The sequence below is a fragment of the Ursus arctos genome, unplaced genomic scaffold, assembly GCF_023065955.2.
Source record: "Ursus arctos isolate Adak ecotype North America unplaced genomic scaffold, UrsArc2.0 scaffold_10, whole genome shotgun sequence".
Taxonomy (NCBI): Eukaryota; Metazoa; Chordata; class Mammalia; order Carnivora; family Ursidae; genus Ursus; species Ursus arctos.
The window spans coordinates 53279667-53296996 of record NW_026622764.1 but is presented as its reverse complement, the minus strand read 5'-3'; the positions used below and the strand labels follow the sequence as shown (position 1 = coordinate 53296996).

General features: G+C 37.1%; 1 protein-coding gene across 2 annotated transcripts in view; it reads right to left on the bottom strand.

Moving 5' to 3' along the window:
- The window catches only part of GTF2F2 (general transcription factor IIF subunit 2), a 141340-nt gene that overhangs the window by 56350 nt on the left and 67660 nt on the right, over nucleotides 1-17330 (bottom strand). For both annotated transcript variants that reach the window (XR_007188949.2, XM_026493303.4), the window contains exon 5: nucleotides 11976-12057. Coding sequence is in view for 1 of the 2 variants with exons in the window: in XM_026493303.4 (XP_026349088.1) it covers nucleotides 11976-12057 (82 nt within the window). In the remaining variant the exon portion in view is untranslated. The remainder of the gene's footprint in view (nucleotides 1-11975; nucleotides 12058-17330) is intronic.

The window sequence follows — 17330 nt, the reverse complement described above, 5'->3', positions numbered from 1 at the left end:
GAAGCCTATGACTCTTTTTCCTGACTTCACCAAATCAGCATTTTCTCAATCTTGGTGTTTACTGCCTGTGTCAACCTCTCATTTTATATAATAATACACTATGCTAAATTATTATTTAATACCCATCTATGATCCATTTCCCAAAATAGATAAGCTCTGGTTTCCTTTTAATGCTACACTGCTTAGTATAATAGATGCATTAGATGCTTAATATATGTCTTAATGCTTAATATATATCTGTTGAACAAATGAGTAATAAATAACACCTTGAAGCTATGAAATATGGGGAAGTAACAGAAGTAGATAAATCAACTTGGCATGTAACAACTTAAAAAGAAATGACTCATTGTGATTAAAGTCCTGGGCAGCCTACACAACAAAAGGCATAAAACCTAAGTCTCATACCTTTCATTCCTTCTTCATTCAACAAATATTTACTGTGTACCTACTAGGTGCCAGGTAGTCTTCCAGTTATTAGAGATACGCCAGCCAATAAAGCAGACGGAAAGCCTTGTCCTCAGGGAGCTGCATTTTAGTGGAAATACCATTCACTGGCATGTTTTATTTTATATAAGCTTATTAAGCCCACACCTTCCTCTCCTGTTTTCCCTACATGCCTACTATTTTTCAGTCTGAAAAGTTTTTGCCTGAACATTATCATTATTATTAATTCCATCCTTTCAGTTTTCCTCAAATATGTAACACATTCCAAGAAAAGGGTTTTAGACATTCTGAGGCCTTCAGAGGCCTAAAAAAAAAAAATCAGTACGCATATGACAACTGTCGTACTAGGACGTATTATAGAGAAGTACCTCTTCAAAACAGCACAACTACTACTGCAAACTACCCAAAGCATTACACATTCTACATAAACTTCCCAAAAGTAAAATAATAAACTCCACAGACATGTATATAATTGAATATTCCACCTCTCCCCTGCATATATATGGAGCTTTGAAATTAAATTATGCCATCAAAGTTCATTTTTAAGTTACAGGATCTGAAAGTAGATAAAAATTCTAAAATGAAACAATGAAGCAGTTACATATCTTATATAAATCCTGAAAAGGTTACCTTATTTGTTTTATAACGTAACTGAACCGTAGTACTAACAACATTAGTTTAAGTTGTAGGGCATTAGGACAAGGATCATCCTACGAGAGAGAGAGAGAGAGAGAGAGAACACAAACCCCCTTCCCTTTCCTACTGATAAGCCAGGCAATCTTTTGAAAATATTAAGGCCAGAAGAGGTACCCTGTCATCTAATGCACTGGAATCAACTGAATCTGGGTTCAAATTTCAGTTTTGCCATTAACAAATTGTGAGCCTGGGCAAATCACTTAACTACAACTCAGTTTTTTCATTTGTGAAAATGGAAAGAAGATTTAAAAAAAGAAGTAATTAAATTGAACATCTAATATAATGTGAAGCCATTTAAGAGTGGGCGGCCTACCAAGCAGGCTGAGCTGTTGTGCCTGAAAATCAGTTCCCCTAGGCAGATTGACTGATTGATTGATTTGAGAGACAGAGAGAGGGAGACAGAGACAGAGAGAGGGGTGTGTGTGTGTGTGTGTGTGTGCGCGCGCGCGCGCACACGCGCGCGCAAGCAGGAGAGGGGCAGAAGGAGAGGGAGAGAAAGAGAATCCCAAGCAGGCTCCATGCCCAGCACAGAGCCCAATGTGGGGCTTGATCTCATGACCCTGAGATCATGACCTAAGCCAAAATCAAGAGTTGGACACTTAAACAACTGAGCTACCCAGGCGTATCCGCCCACCTCAGGCAGTCTTTAAAAAAAATTTTTAAACAATGTCTTCTCTTTCTCTACTTATATCTAGAATTCTTTCTTTAAACTCAAGTTCTCTTTACAATACATCCCATGACAGCTTCATTAGAGTCTCAAGCAAAAAGGATAGTCTATAAGATGCTTGTAAGTAAGGTCTTCTTGTACTTCAACAAACTATTAAGAATATTTAAAGCCTGGTCATCCCAAAGTCTAAATTAGTCCTTAATTGTAGTAAGTTAAAGACCTGATTATCATCATCCCTGCTGATTCAATGTATTAACTGGTAAATGGGGCCCAGGTTCCCTAATAAAGAAATATGTGATATCTTTCCTTATTCTTCAAGTGCTTCAGGAAACCACAGACCAAGAGTTGAAAATTTTAGTGCCTACAAGGACCAGACAAGCAACTTAGATTTTAAGCCAACTAGTAAGAAAAAAGGACATTTGGGCCTGCAGCAAACAAGGGAGCGCAGTTCATCCCCAGGCTGGCCCATTTTGCAGTGCATCATAGTGTCACACTGACGGGGCACGGTCAAAGAGATGACAAAGATTTGCATAATTCTTGTGACAATTTTCTGGCAGATGGCAATAATGTCTTGTTCAACAAAATATGTAAATTGCCATGATTCCCTGACAGACAGAAATAAAAACACTTAAGGAAGGGATCACATTTTACAAGTTTGTACAAAGACACTATATGGACTAGTGATGGTCCTAATACTGCCTAAGGGAATTTGGCCACTTCTGTGGGTCGCATTCAGCAGCAAGTTTTAAATCCTCGGAACAGATCTTCAACAAATGCAGCAGGCCAGAACTACCTACTCAGCCGAGGAAGCAGAGACGGTTGTCGTGGTGACAAGTCCCACCACAAACTAAAAGGACTACTCAAATTTTGTGTTTAAGGCCAACCTATACATGGTGTAATTTCAATGACTTTTATTCCTTTCCCATTAAAAAAAAAAAATGTGCCTACTCAAATACCTTGAACAGGTAATCTAATGGATATTATTCACATGTAGTAATAAAAGGTTTAAAATCAAATACCCAGTTTGACTGATGCCTATTCATTCTTAAAATGTATTCAGAATTGAGAGAATAGAAAAGATCAGAATATGATAAAAAGTAGGTGCCTAAAGATAGACATTACTAAGGGGGAAAGGAGTGATAAAAGGAGATGCTTGGATAATAAAGATGAACTTTCCCTACTTCACAGTTTTACCTAAGGTTAGCCCTGTTGATTTTCAACTGTGAGTGAACAAAGACAAATTGTGTACTGAGGTATTTTTATCCCGCAAAGCTGTGAGGCTTTGTACAAACACCACCACATGCCAGTACTGCTTCTCAGGACTTAGAATTTAAATTTAAACACAGCTAAATGCATTTTTAAAAGAGTATTAATTCTTAAGAGATTCATTAATCATGGTATAACTATAAATCCATAACTTTAAAATTTGGATTTTTGATCACTTATGAACATTTAAAGAACATAAAGCTGTTAGAACAAAGATGAATGAGATATATTCCCTGACCTCAAGGACTTCACTATCTAGTAGAGATGAATAAAAGTAATAAAAAGTAAAATAAAAAGCAAAATGTGATTAGTGGTTTATTAGGAAAAGTGTAGCAGGACCTTGGTGGAGATGTTGATTATCCTGTGTGGAGAAAAACGGTTGGTGACATTTCACATTTGAACTGAATCTTAAAGGATAAATAGGGAGTTTGGCAAGCAGAAAACCAAGAACAGAGCACAGTGGACAGTGGGAGAAGAACGCACAGGACACATTTGGGAAGTGTGAAAGAGACCGGTTTTGATACGGTGCACACTTGAGTTGGAATGGCAGCAGAATAAGAAGGGGCCAGAACCCCAAGGAACACCAAAAACCTGGCCCTTTAAAAAAAAATCATTGATTAAAAAAGATACACAGTTCCACATTTTAAAAATCATACATCTAGGGGGCGCCTGGGTGGCACAGCGGTTAAGCATCTGCCTTCGGCTCAGGGCGTGATCCCGGCGTTGTGGGATCGAGCCCCACATCAGGCTCCTCTGCTATGAGCCTGCTTCTTCCTCCCCCACTCCCCCTGCTTGTGTTCCCTCTCTCGCTGGCTGTCTCTATCTCTGTCGAATAAATAAATAAAATCTTTAAAAAAAAAATCATACATCTAGGTACCTTAGGACAGACAAGTTGGAGAAAGACCCAAGAACATTAAAAGCAGAGCTACAGTACTGATGATGTTGAGAACTTCTATATAAAGTGGCCAGAGCCCAAAATACCACTGAATTTTATTTATGTGAGTCAATGAATTTCTTTTATTTTTAATCCAGTCTGCACTGGGTTTTCTGATACCCAAAAATGAAAGTATCCTAACTGATGCAAGTATATTAATCATTAACCTCAACACTCACCAAAAACTGTTTCAAATGAGACTACCAGAAAACTAAAATCTAATATTACATTTTCCTGGTCATGAAATTATCTTTATAGAATTCTGAGTTGCTGTTATGACCTCAAATTTTATTGAGAATTAATAGAAAAATGGTTTTTAATAAAACTATTTTTAGCCTATTACCCATTTTGCTGTTTAATAAACTTCATATAAAAATTTACATGAAAACATTAACATAGCACCATTGTATGCCCAACTTTGTGTGGCTACTGGGAAGCACACACAGTTTATGTTCAGCTATAGCAGTTTTACCTAGTCTAGAATTCCTGGTACTGTATACATTTCCGAACTGCCAACACTTTCATTATTTGACTCTTATCTTTTAGTTCCCATCTTAAAAGATTATCATGTCAGTGTATCCAGGCTATTCATATTGATCTTACATCCCAATTTTATCTGGGACAGATTACACTGCTGTCTCAGGTTGTCATCTTCTCTGGTTGGTGGCTGCTTTCTTTCCCAAAAGTATCCTGTTTTAAATGATAAATTATATGATTACCCTACTTGTAATTCATCCTGTATTTATTTTTTAAATATAAAGGGGCACAGCTGTAAGATGATCATCCTAATGTGTAAAAAAATCAGTTACAAAATAATTATTCTTTATGAAATTAATATACGGAGAAGAGTCGAAATTACAAGTATTAAATATACCCAAGTACTGGTTTAAATGTCATAAAAAGAAAATGCTTCAGTGTTACTGCATTGAGCAAAAATTTTATTTGCAGAAACTTCTTTGGGCCTGAACCTAGTTCACCCACATGAATCACCTCACCCACAAATTACATAAAGATCTACTGAGTGAGGGGGTCCTTTTCCTCTTCTCTTATAATAACACATTCTAAGACATCTTTTACCATAATATGAAACATCAGGAATCTAGGCAGGTACAGCCTGGTAACCTCTCCCCAAGAAAGAAAGTGAATCACAACTTGCTTCCTACTATCTGGCATCTTTGCATAGAAAAAAAGACTGATTTTTCTCTTCTCCACCTCTCCATAGCCTGTGTTCTGTTTCCAAAGAGAAAGGCTTTTCTTAGGTTTTTGAAGAAAGCCCACAAACACTGAAAAAATTAAAAATAAAAACTTTTGAGACAAGTATTTTTAGATGAGTTGGTGACATAAACATGCAGAAGTTAAAAAGCCACATATGTTCCCATTACTACGACTTTCCTATAAGAAAACACACATTAGGGTGACTGTCTTATCTTTATGTCCCTTTACATTTTAAAGAGTACAACATGAATTATAAGCTGGGTGAATGTATAATTTATCATTTGACTATTAAGAAAGCTTCAAGGGGCACCTGGTTGGCTCAGTCAGTGCAGCGTGTAACTCACGATCTTATGGTCGTGAGTTCAAGCCTCATGTTGGATACAGAGATTAGTTTTTTAAAAAAAGCCTCAAGATGCTTAAAATTACACTTAATAAAACACAAATTAAATTCTAAAAATTTTTTAGAGAGGGAGGGGGAAGGAGGTGGGATAGAATCTCAAGCAGACTCCCCACAGAGCACAGAGCCCAATAGGCAGGGCTCATTCCCAGGACCCCTGAGTTCATGACCTTAGCCAAAATCAAGAGTCAGATGCTTAACCGACTGAGCCACCCAGGCGCCCCATAAATTTTAATTAGCATATCAAATGTGAGTTGATATTGAACAGATTTACATTTACCAATTTGAAATAAATTTCTTCCTAATAAAATATCATTTAGATCCATCCAAATTTATGTCAGATAAAGGAAAAGTAACAGAAGCAGTGGAATGCTTTTTCCCTTTTGTGTTTTAGGTTTTCTTGATGGCTAAATGGATGCTTGCCGGATTTTATACTATGTGATGGGATTGGACAAAGGAAAATTACAGCATAGGATTAATTTCTTTCTTGGCCTGAATTTCACTGACTGAAGGGTTCACATTTTTCTTGTGTTTACTGCCAATACTTAATTCCACCTCTATCTAAGTGAATAAAAGAATCTTACAAACTAAGAGAATCTTACTTATATTTGATTAACATGGCAGTTATAATTCTCCTAACATGTGGCTAATTTATCAGCTAAAATTTAATAGACAGCTATAGTGAACACTTATTACTAAAATTAAATTCCCACTAAAGTAGCACTAATTATTCTTAAAAAGTATTATATATAAACATAAAATACACTTTGTAAATATACCCATTTATGTTGCTAAGAGTATAATTCAGCAACTATCTGCAAATATATATACAGTAAAACCTCATTGGTTAAAGAAAAAAACCTCATTGACTTAAGGAAAGGTCTTCTTTGATAAAAAGGCTTTCTCTTCCAGTCCTCTGTAAATGGAAAACTATTTAATTCTAACTTTATATTTTGAAAATCTTTTTGTTGATGAAATATTTCTGTATTGTTTTATCATCACTTTCCCCTCTCAAAGGAAGGTATGTATGTATGTATGTGCATGTTTGTGTGTGCATACAAGCATGTGCATATGAATTGAAAAATCAATTAGTCCAGGTTTCAAGTGCAGCTCTGAGTAAAAAAAAAAAAAATTAAAGAAGCTGAATGTTGCAGATTCCTACATTCCTGTACCTAGTTTTGCCATTCCTTTCTATTGAACCCAACAAATACTTCTGGGTACTTATTATTTGTAATGCACTATGCTAAGTGCTCAGAATACAAACAGGAAGGGAGAGAGAGAGAGAGAAAAAAGAAAGAAAGAAAGAGAAAACCCACAGTCCCTGTTCTTATGAAGTTCATAATCTTGTAGAAGATGCAACCATGTACACTTCAACAACAGAAAACACAGACATTCATATGTACCGTTAAACAGAATAAGTACGTATGTGGGAATGTACAAAAGGGCGTGGCAGATCCTAACTGGAGTGGGGAGTGGAAGATATGAGAAAGTTTCACTGAGTAAGTAACACCTGGGTTGGTTTGAAAAGCTCAGAAGGATCCTGGCAGAAGGCAGATGAGGTACTCTAGGTAGAGGATGCAGCATAAAACTTGAAAGTGCCCAGCACATCCAGGATAACAACGTGTAGTGTGATAGAACCAGCTGATGTCCGTCAAAAGGAGAACAGCTAAAAATAAAGCCAAAAAGTGAGACAATAGCCAGATCATCCAAAAACTCAAATATCATTAAATGGGACCAGGCAGTCAGAAGAGGCCCAGAAAACCTTGGATGGTATGTGTGAAATATCCAGGTGCTGGATATCTTAAGTATTGATCTGCCAATTCTGTTCTCAAACACTTCTACTTTGATGTCACCTCCATTGGGAAATCTGCCTTTCCATTTGATCAACAGCACCACCATATTTCTATTTCTCCTATTATACGGTCAGTAAATAGATGTTTTGGATAATCTGGTGTATGGGTGTGTGTGTGTGTTCCTTCAGGTTCAAAAACTATAAACTCTCTGGAGCAAGAACTAGTGATTTTTTTTTTAAATTGAGCCTTACCTCAGTGATCACATTCGGCATTTGAAAGTGTTGAATAACGATGAACAAAATACAGTTTGACCCTTGAATGGCACAAGTTTGAACTGCAAAGGTCCACTTATACATGGATTTTTTTTTTTTTACAATGCAGTACCATAAACGCATTTTCTCTTCCTTATGATTTTCTCAACATTTTCTTTTCTCTGGCTTGCTTTATTGTAAGAATACAGTAATAATACATATAACATACAAAATACGTGTTAACTGACTGTTTAGGTTATTGGTAAGGCTTCCAGGCAACAGTAGGCTATTAGTAGTAGTTTTGGGGGAGTCAAAAGTTAAACATGGAGTTTCAACTGTGCAAAGGGTTGACACCCCAACCACGTTGTTGTTCAAGTGTCAACTGTACAAGAGATACAATTTATGGCTTATATTACTTTCCTATCTTGATTAATTTACCCATCAGTACTCTTCTTGCAGTTTAAGTACTTTCTGCCTTTTTAAGTTTTAATGTAAACTGTCAACCAGGATTTATACTAAAATGGACATGGGAATGAATTATAAGGCCTCTCCTATCCCTCTCCCTTCATCAGTCTGAGGATTCGTAACAGAAGCACACCTAGGTCACAACACAAGAACCACCACTACCAGTCTGGTCCTAGAGAAATCCCCTGTCCCACAGCCACTTGAGGAGATGAGTTCATTAAGTCCTATCGACTCTACCTCCAAATATCCTCAAAACCTTGTCCTTTCATTTCCCTTCTGATTAGAACCATTTTGTTTAGTCATTTAGACATTTTGCACCTGGGTTATTACATCAGCCTCTAGGTTATCCCCTGCTTTCGGTCTTACATTATGGCCAGAATGACCTATCCAAAACAGAAATCCCTTTGCTTTCCACAGAGCTTAGACTTCTTCAGTGCCTCTCTAATAGCCAAACCACCTACTACATGTCATGAACTATTTTTTTAAAGATTTATTTGAGAGACAGAGAGAGCATGCACGTGAGCATGAGTGGGGGCGGTGGGGGGGGCAGGGGCAGGAAGGGCAGAGTGAGAAGAAGCAGACTCCCTGCCAGAGAGCCAGACATGGGGTTCATCCCAGGACCCTGGGATCATGACCTGAGCCAAAGGCAGATGCTTAACCAACTGAGCCACCCAGGTGTGTGTGTGGTATGTGTGTGTAAGTGAACAAAACAGATGACTGTGTGCACATGTGTGCACACCAAAGAACCAAACATGGAAGTTTAAACTACACTAGAGCAAAGACAGCAATAAATATAAGTAAATTATATAGGATATTAGGAGTAATATGGTCTTTAAGAAAATACAAGTATAGAAAGAAGTAAGTCGGTCAATGTAGGCCTTATTGGAAAAGTAGAATCTGAGAAGAGACTTGAAAAAAGCAAGGAATGAGCCATGCAGTTATCTGCAGAAAGGATGTTCCACGCAGAAAAGAAAATCTGGTGTAAAGGCCCTAATAAGGAAGTCCTTAGAGTGCTCAGGACTGCTAGGAGCTCAGGGTGGTTAGAGCAGAGTAAGTAAGGGGGAGCAAGGGGAGAGGAGGTGAGGATGGGGAGAAGTGGGAAGGAGTAGGAGGGTGATCGTGTAGATCCCTGCAGAGAACTGCAAGGACTCGAATTTTACTCTGAGTAATGACGGAAGCATTGCAAGTAACCCGTGAGCAGAGGAATGGCATGACTTGACAGATTTTAGAAGAACTGCTCTGGCTACTGTGCTGGCAGCAGACTAGGGTGGGGCAGGGACAGAAGCAGGAATGCTGCTAGGAGGCTACTGCAGTGACCGAGGTGAGACTTCATGGCAGATCATGTGGGTGGTGAGAAACAGTCAGACTGTAGATGTGTCATATTTGGAAGGTACGGTCAATAAGAGTTTTCTGACACACTGAATGTGAGTATGAGAAAGGACTCAAGAATGCCACCAAAATTTTTGGACTAAGAAAACAGGAGAACAGAGTTTGTACTCAGATAAGAAAGACCACTGGTAGAGCAGATTTTGGGGGAAAGCCTGGGAGAACGGTTTTTCATGTATTTAAAATGTCTACTGGACATTCAACCAGGTTTTTGAAATACAAGTTTGGAGCTCAAAAGAGAGGTCTAGGCTGGAAATTCTGTTTGTTCTGCCTCCAACAAATCCCACATTCCAGGCTCGCAGAACTACAAAAAGGTTCCCAGTGTCTTCCCCAAGTCTTTATGCGTGCATCTCTCTGTGTTTAGAGTGTGCTTACTCCTGCCTTTTTCCGCTTGGTCAGAAAAATCTCAGCGCTCAAGACATGCCACGTATCATCTATTTTATGAAACTCACATGATTATCATCTCCTGAATCATCCTGTTTCCTTAAGTCACTTAAGTAACTGAAATATGTAATGGCTGGTCCCAGCACACTCAAAAGGGTAAACAATTTTTATATCTTTTGGTAAGAAAAAAAGTAGCCATTTCATTAACACAACAGGCAACTTGCCTAATCTCATCATCAGAAATCTTTAGAAACCTTTAAAGATAATTAGGACCACAAAAAAAGATCCTGGCAAGCAGCTCAGTAACCAGATTTTGCAATCTCAATAATTATTTGAAGAAGATAAGTCTTCAAAAACACACATTGTATGATCAACTTTATAGGCTAAACACAAAGAGAGAAACACCTTCTGCCTGTGTTCCGAAGTTATTTGCAGCTATAAAAAATTTTTATTTTGATTGTCATCCTTTTACTTGCCCTGGGGAGGCATTTAAATGAGAAGAATTATTGGACAAGAAAACAGTCTTTTTGTTTCGTTCCTGAGAGACACACTCTAATCTAATTGAGAAAGGAGGGAAATTAAAAAGATGATGTGACATTAGAGAGGATGCAGCTCAGGCAGCCACCTTTTTTTTTTTTTTAAAGATCTATTTATTTATTTGAGAGAGAGAGTGTGTGCATGTGTGGTGGGGACGCAGGGGCAGAGAGAGAGAGAATCTTTAAGCAGACTCCATGCTGAGCGGGGAGCTTGACCTGGAGCTCGATTCCATGACCCTGAGATTACCACCTGAGCTGAACCAAGAGCTGGATGCTTAACTAACTGCACCACTTCTACCTGTGAGAACACTGATATCCAGAAAGGCTACTGCTACCCCCTGAACAGTATGTTCCCCATTATGAGCTCTGTATAGCTATAATCCGCTAAAATATAAGTTCCATGAGGGCATAGAGTTTTGCCTGTTTTGTTCACTACTCTTTCATGCAGTAAGTGCTGAATGAATGAACAAACTTGTAATTCTGAAGTACACAGGGTTGAAATACATTCAATATAAAGTATAAAACAAGGGGTGCCTGGCTGGCTCAGTCGATAGGGCACGTGACTTTTGATCTTGGGGTTTTGAGTTTGAGCCCCACAGGTGGTGTAGAGTTTACTTAAAATTTTAAAAAATTTAAAAAGCATTTCTTCAGGGTTTAAAAAAATTGCTCGTTGGAAGTCATAAAATTTGGAGTATCAAGAATTTGCAATCATCATCTTCAAATATTAATTACAAAATGTTAACCATGTACAACAGTGGGGGAGAGGGGACCTTATACGAAATCTCTAACAAAGTAGTAAGTTCATAAATAGTTCTCTGTAAATCAAGAGAAAAGGATGATATTCTATCAACTATACTTGCTTTATAATGTATGGTATTTTAGAAATGTTCATTATGGGAAAATTACAGGCTTTAAAAATAAAATAGTACAAATACCTTATTATGTGTCTTTAAAGAATCAAGATCTATAAAGATGACTAGAAAAAGCAGTAAAAAAAGCTTGACTCCAGGTTATATTAAGAGAGTAGCTTAAAACATCCCAAATAAACAGCCCAGGTTCTGAAAGTTCCCTTGCCAAAGAAACTCTTGTTTTTTTTTTTTTTAATTGAAGTATAATTGACATATACCATTATATTAGTTTCAGGTATACAACATAATGATTTGAAATATATATACATTGTAAAATGATCACCACGATAAGTCTAGTTAACATCTATCACCATATTTACAAATTTTCTTCTTGTGATGAGAACTTTTAAGATCTATTCTCTTAGCAACTTTCAAACATGCAAAATAATAAACTTTCAAATATGCAAAATAATAATATTAACTATAGTCACCATGCTGTACATTATATCCCCAGGACTTATTTATTTTATAATTGGAAGTTTGTTCTTACTTAGTTTTAAAACAAAACAGCCTTGGAAGAAAACACTTTCAACATAACCACAGTTTTCATGTAGTTAATAAGCAAACTAATATATGTATTTCAATTCCCAAAAGGAAATATCAGGTATTATTTCAAAGTTAAAGAACACCAACCTCTTTAATCTCATGTAGTTTTCACTGGCAGCAGGTCGGCATTCAGCTCTTTGTACCACTATTCCTTCCAATGAAAGTTTATCTTGAAAGAAAAAAAAATTAACAAATGTATTCAGAGATAACACTGACCATTTTTAAGATTTTACTCTGACATACTAACCACAGTAATAATTAGAATTAAGTGTAATAATAAAAATCAAGGAAACAAAAGGACTACTTTTAAGTTTATAGTAGCATCATTAGAATAGAGAAAAACCTTACTCTTGGCTAGTAAAAAACTGAGCTTGTCAGGTTTGTTTCCTGGGCTGCTGCAGCCCCTTGACAATAACAACTTTTATATACTTAACTCGTTCTAAAGAGGGTGGCTTAATAGGGCATAAAATCAAATTTTAAAAATTTGAAGGGAGGGGCGCCTGGGTGGCACAGCGGTTAAGCATCTGCCTTTGGCTCGGGGTGTGATCCCGGCGTTCTGGGATTGAGCCCCACATCAGGCTCCTTCGTTATGAGCCTGCTTCTTCCTCTCCCACTCCCCCTGCTTGTGTTCCCTCTCTCGCTGGCTGTCTCTATCTCTGTCGAATAAATAAATAAAATCTTAAAAAATAAATAAAAATAAAAATTTGAAGGGAGTGGAGACTGCATCATCTTTGGCAGAGAAGTACCTTCTAAGAACCCAGCTAGTCTAAACCACTAAAATCAAAGATAATATATATATCTGTATGTATGCAAATAAAATTCTAGAATACACTGTGACTAGACGCTAGCCTAGAAAATACTATAAATGGGGCAGGTCATTGTCTAGGCTATACTGGGTATCACTTCTGCCTGCCAGTTGCTCTGACTTCTATTTTCCAGCAGATTTTTTAACTTGGGTGTGTCCAAACTAGAGCTTTAACTGCTATTGATATTTGTCCAAACAGAAGGGCAATTCTCCCTCCCATTAGTAAGAATTCTTATGGTGACCGACACAAAATTCAAGAGAAACCAAAACGGTAAACAAAAGCTAGCACTTACTAGGTGACTACTAGGCACCAAACACTGTGATAAAATCACTTTACAGACCTTATTTTGATAGTACATATATGACTATCCCATGATGCTCACAGCTCTCCTACAGTCTGGAAATTAGGAAGCTATGGTTCAGTCTTAATTCAATGAGAATTCACCCAGGTTTTGAGAAGAGATTCAGGAAATCCTTTGGCTCATCAGCAATGCATTTATGATTCATTCATCTCTTCAGGGCAAAAGACTTTGTGCATTCCACTAACATTAACTAAGTGCCTACTATGTAAAGGGCACCACCTAAGCATTTGGAATCAAAGATGAGTAAGACATGGTACTCTTTTCAAGAAGCATACAGTTTGCTGGGGGGAGAGAGATAAATGGACCAAAATGTACAGCGCAGATAGTACCATGCCCACATGATTTATATTAGAAAATCTTCCTCACGGTACTTTTCTTGATTTTGTCTCCAAACCCCAAGAGACTCCTTACAATAGCCCCTAAATGTGATGCATGGGTAATTCAATAGTTGAAGAGTCCCTCAATGCAACATGTGCAACTAATCTCAAGTACAGGCTATCAGATGTCTGGAAAAAGCAATGATGAGAAGCATGCCTACCTTATACCAAAATGTCAGGAAGGAAACAAAGCCATAATTATTTTAAATTAAATTTAAATGTCTAAAAATAATTTCCTCTTATTAATCAATTTAGTAAGATTGAGATTAAAATTTGAATTTCCCAATTCTTGTATTTGCATTTGCCTTTCCACTGAAGCTGAAAATTCTATCTAGAAAAATTATTGTCATAACCATATCAAGATTTGGGAAATTTCTATGTATAAAGTATCTTATTTTTTTTTTAAGATTTTATTTATTTGACAGAGAGAGACAGTCAGCGAGAGAGGGAACACAAGCAGGGGGAGTGGGAGAGGAAGAAGCAGGCTCCCAGCGGAGGAGCCTGATGCGGGGCTCGATCCCAGAATGCCGGGATCACACCCTGAGCCAGAGGCAGATGCTTAACGACTGCGCTACCCAGGCGCCCCATATGTATAAAGTATCTTAAATGCATGAGAAAGACCTCTATTAAAACATAAATTATCCTTTTTAAAAAACTAAACAAATTTAGAATACCATACCATCCCTGAGAATAATTTACTTATATATCCAGGTGTTTAGTTGAATACTAAAAGAGCTATCTGTTAATACCATCTGTGACTGTTTCCCCACTCATTTAAAGCAGTATCTACTTCAGGTAGATAGGCTGAATTTAATTTTTAAAGGATTCTGCTGTCAATGTTCTCCACATAATACCTGAAAGAGTAAGAAGTTTCCAAAGCACCTGCCCATATCAACTTGGCCACTACTCTCATCACTATTCTTCAATCAAGGTCACTCTCACAAAGCAATAAAATTCACTTCCCCAAACCATAATTTCCAGTCCATCACATCCCCTTTTCAAATCTGAAATAGCTTTCCCGTGCTTCTCAAGTGAAAGAAAAGTCTTAATCATCTGCAATGAATCTTCCCACTGATTGGCTGCTCTTAAATAATCCCACATCTCTGTTAGCTCATTCCCCTTCTCCTTTCAAATAAATTTTAAAAAGCCAACTTACTTTTATGATAAAGCTTCCTAAGCAAGATTTAAAGCCTTCACACACTTTTTAAAGCCTCATAGGATAATGTTTTCATATTCTTTCCACCAACCATGCTTCTTAAACGTTGCTTAAGGTTTCGGGGGAAAGGTATTAAATACTGCATTATATTTTAAAGGCATCTGAAAGCACCCATTTGCACACCACTGCTGTTTATTACAGGTCATGTTCATTAATACAGGAACCCTCACGTAAAACCACTTTGTTGGCCCAGTTTAAAATACCACAAATACTTGAAACACATCAGGAATAATAAAGATAAATAAAACATGGCTCCTGTCCTGAAGGAGTACAGAGTCTAGTGAAGCCATTCAAATGATTTGTGACAAATATTTTTTAAAAGTATTGAGGGCCCCCAAAGAGCTTTTATGTGGGTTGTATCTTTTGCTATTTATCATAGTTATAGTTCCTAATATATGTTTAGAAAATCAGAACTGAAAAAGGCAAAAAGGCTTGGTATTATTATGAATAATAGTTTTGATTTTACAGACCCCTTAAAAAGGTCTCGGGAATCCTTCTACCGAGAAGTTTCCAGATCACATTTTAAGAGCTGCTGGTCTAGTGGGAAGATATGACAGGTATATAAATCATTTTAATACACCAGGATCACTTTTAATAGACCTCCGCTTATCCCACTTCTAGATTACCAACGCTCTCAAGTCCTCTCTTTTAAATACAGTGACAGATGCCCACAGCTTGCCCATAGCGGGTAGTTAGGTTCATCTCTAATACTCCCACACACTTCTGCTCTAACTATATTAGAACTTGTTTATGCTAGTTTTACTGTTAGTAATTATGCAATTTGATTATATATTATATAATCCCATTAATTATGAGTACGGGGGAAGGAGATATTTCTATGAAAACCAGGTTTAATGCTTTGGCAGGACTTAATATAAAATTAAGTTGCTAAAAAAACTACTGTCAAAGTAGGTACTGGAGAGAGAACAGGAGACTAGAAGAGAAACATAAAAGTCTAGAGGGATTCTGCACTCGTGTTGTTTCAGTGTCTAAATTTTTGCTCCTTTCTAAGAAGCCAAAACTGTAAATCTAGATTACGGGTTAAATTTTCCCAAGAAAGAGAAAGCAGATGCTCAATCAGCATATTATACTGAAATCAAAGGCCTTATCTTACATGTGCACTGGTAGCTAAATCTACATTTTAACTCTTCAAGTAAAATGTTTAAGGCAGTAGGAATGCATATTAATAAATATCATTTCATGATTCTCTACTTTTGAATTTATCTGACAGACAGACTGGTCCTTTCCTACGGGCTGTGGGACTACACTGCACAAAGAAGAATTTTTTAAGGGTTATAAGACAGACACACAGGTGAGGCAGAAGGACACTGAAGGTGATGGGAACAGAGTGAACAATGGTTTTTGTCTCCTCCCTCTGTGTGTTTGTCCCTCTCTCTCTGTATTTCAAACTAAAGGACCCACACCGGAATTGGATTCTGTGAAATATTCCAGAATCTTTCCTAATTTTTTCTCCCTCCACCCCCCACCTTTTTTGCTAGATCCATTTACTTACTGGTTTCTGTTACTTGTAACCAAAAGAATCTTAATGAGTATGAACGCACACCATTGGTAATAGTATTTTATTTATCTATACCCCACCACCTACTTTCAGAAAAAAATTGAAAGTTTTAAAGGGTAAATATACAAAACACATACCATAAAAAAAAGAACTTAAGAGTTTCTAGTTCTGATCCTGTCACGAAATAGTGATGTCACTTTGGCGAGGCTACTTCATATCTCTCAGCCTCGGCATTTACGTAATGAAGTTACTGGGATATCTCAGATCTAGTTCCAACTCTCTTTCACTTAAAAAACGGGCCTTCTCTTCCAAGTGGAGATGTTTTATCATTTCATTAGTGTTTACTTTGTTTGCACTTATATTTCCTAAAAGACTTAGATATAATTAAATTTTCTTTGAGGAGAAATTAGAAATTGTTTCCAGGAACAACAACAAAATGTCAAGAAACTTCTGCTTTAAGCTAGACCTTCCTGCTCTTTAGCTCAACTGAGATAGACTATGTTGAAGAACTCAAGAAAAATAACTGACAGGAACTTTTCACAAGTTAAGGGCATGCCTAGTTGAAACAAGTTACAGTAATAAACAAGCAGGGAGGGTGTTTATTAGCATTGGCATGTAATTAATGATAGCAGGTATGTTAGGAAGTTGTTAGGCATCAGGAAGTTATAGGCGCTCTTTTCCACAAGGCCACTCTGGATCCAGTTCAATGTGGAGGCCTTTAAGAACACTTCCAACTCCAGTTAAAACACAGATAAGTGGCTGGGACCAAGATTTGGGCTGTTCCTTACAACTTTTGAAGCTACTTTCCTGATTCTTATTTGTATCACATCTGTGTCTATCATCTGGATAAAGGACTGAAGAAAAAATATTTCCACAGAGCAAGTGAATTTAAAAAGGTAAACTATTTTTAATATTCCTACTAGTTTCCAATCCTTTCATTTAAAATCTTTTCATGGAAGTTTTTTGCCTGTGGTTCACAGGTAAGTAAGGCCTATCAATATAAACTACTTGGCATCTCAACAAACCAGTTAGGCAAACTTGCAATCTCTTTATTATTAAAAAGGTGATCCTTATTCTATTCAAATTTGTGAACTGATGTTCTGATCTCTATTTAACCTTCAAATATTTTAGGCATAAAAGATCATGTTCTGATTTCAGTAAAC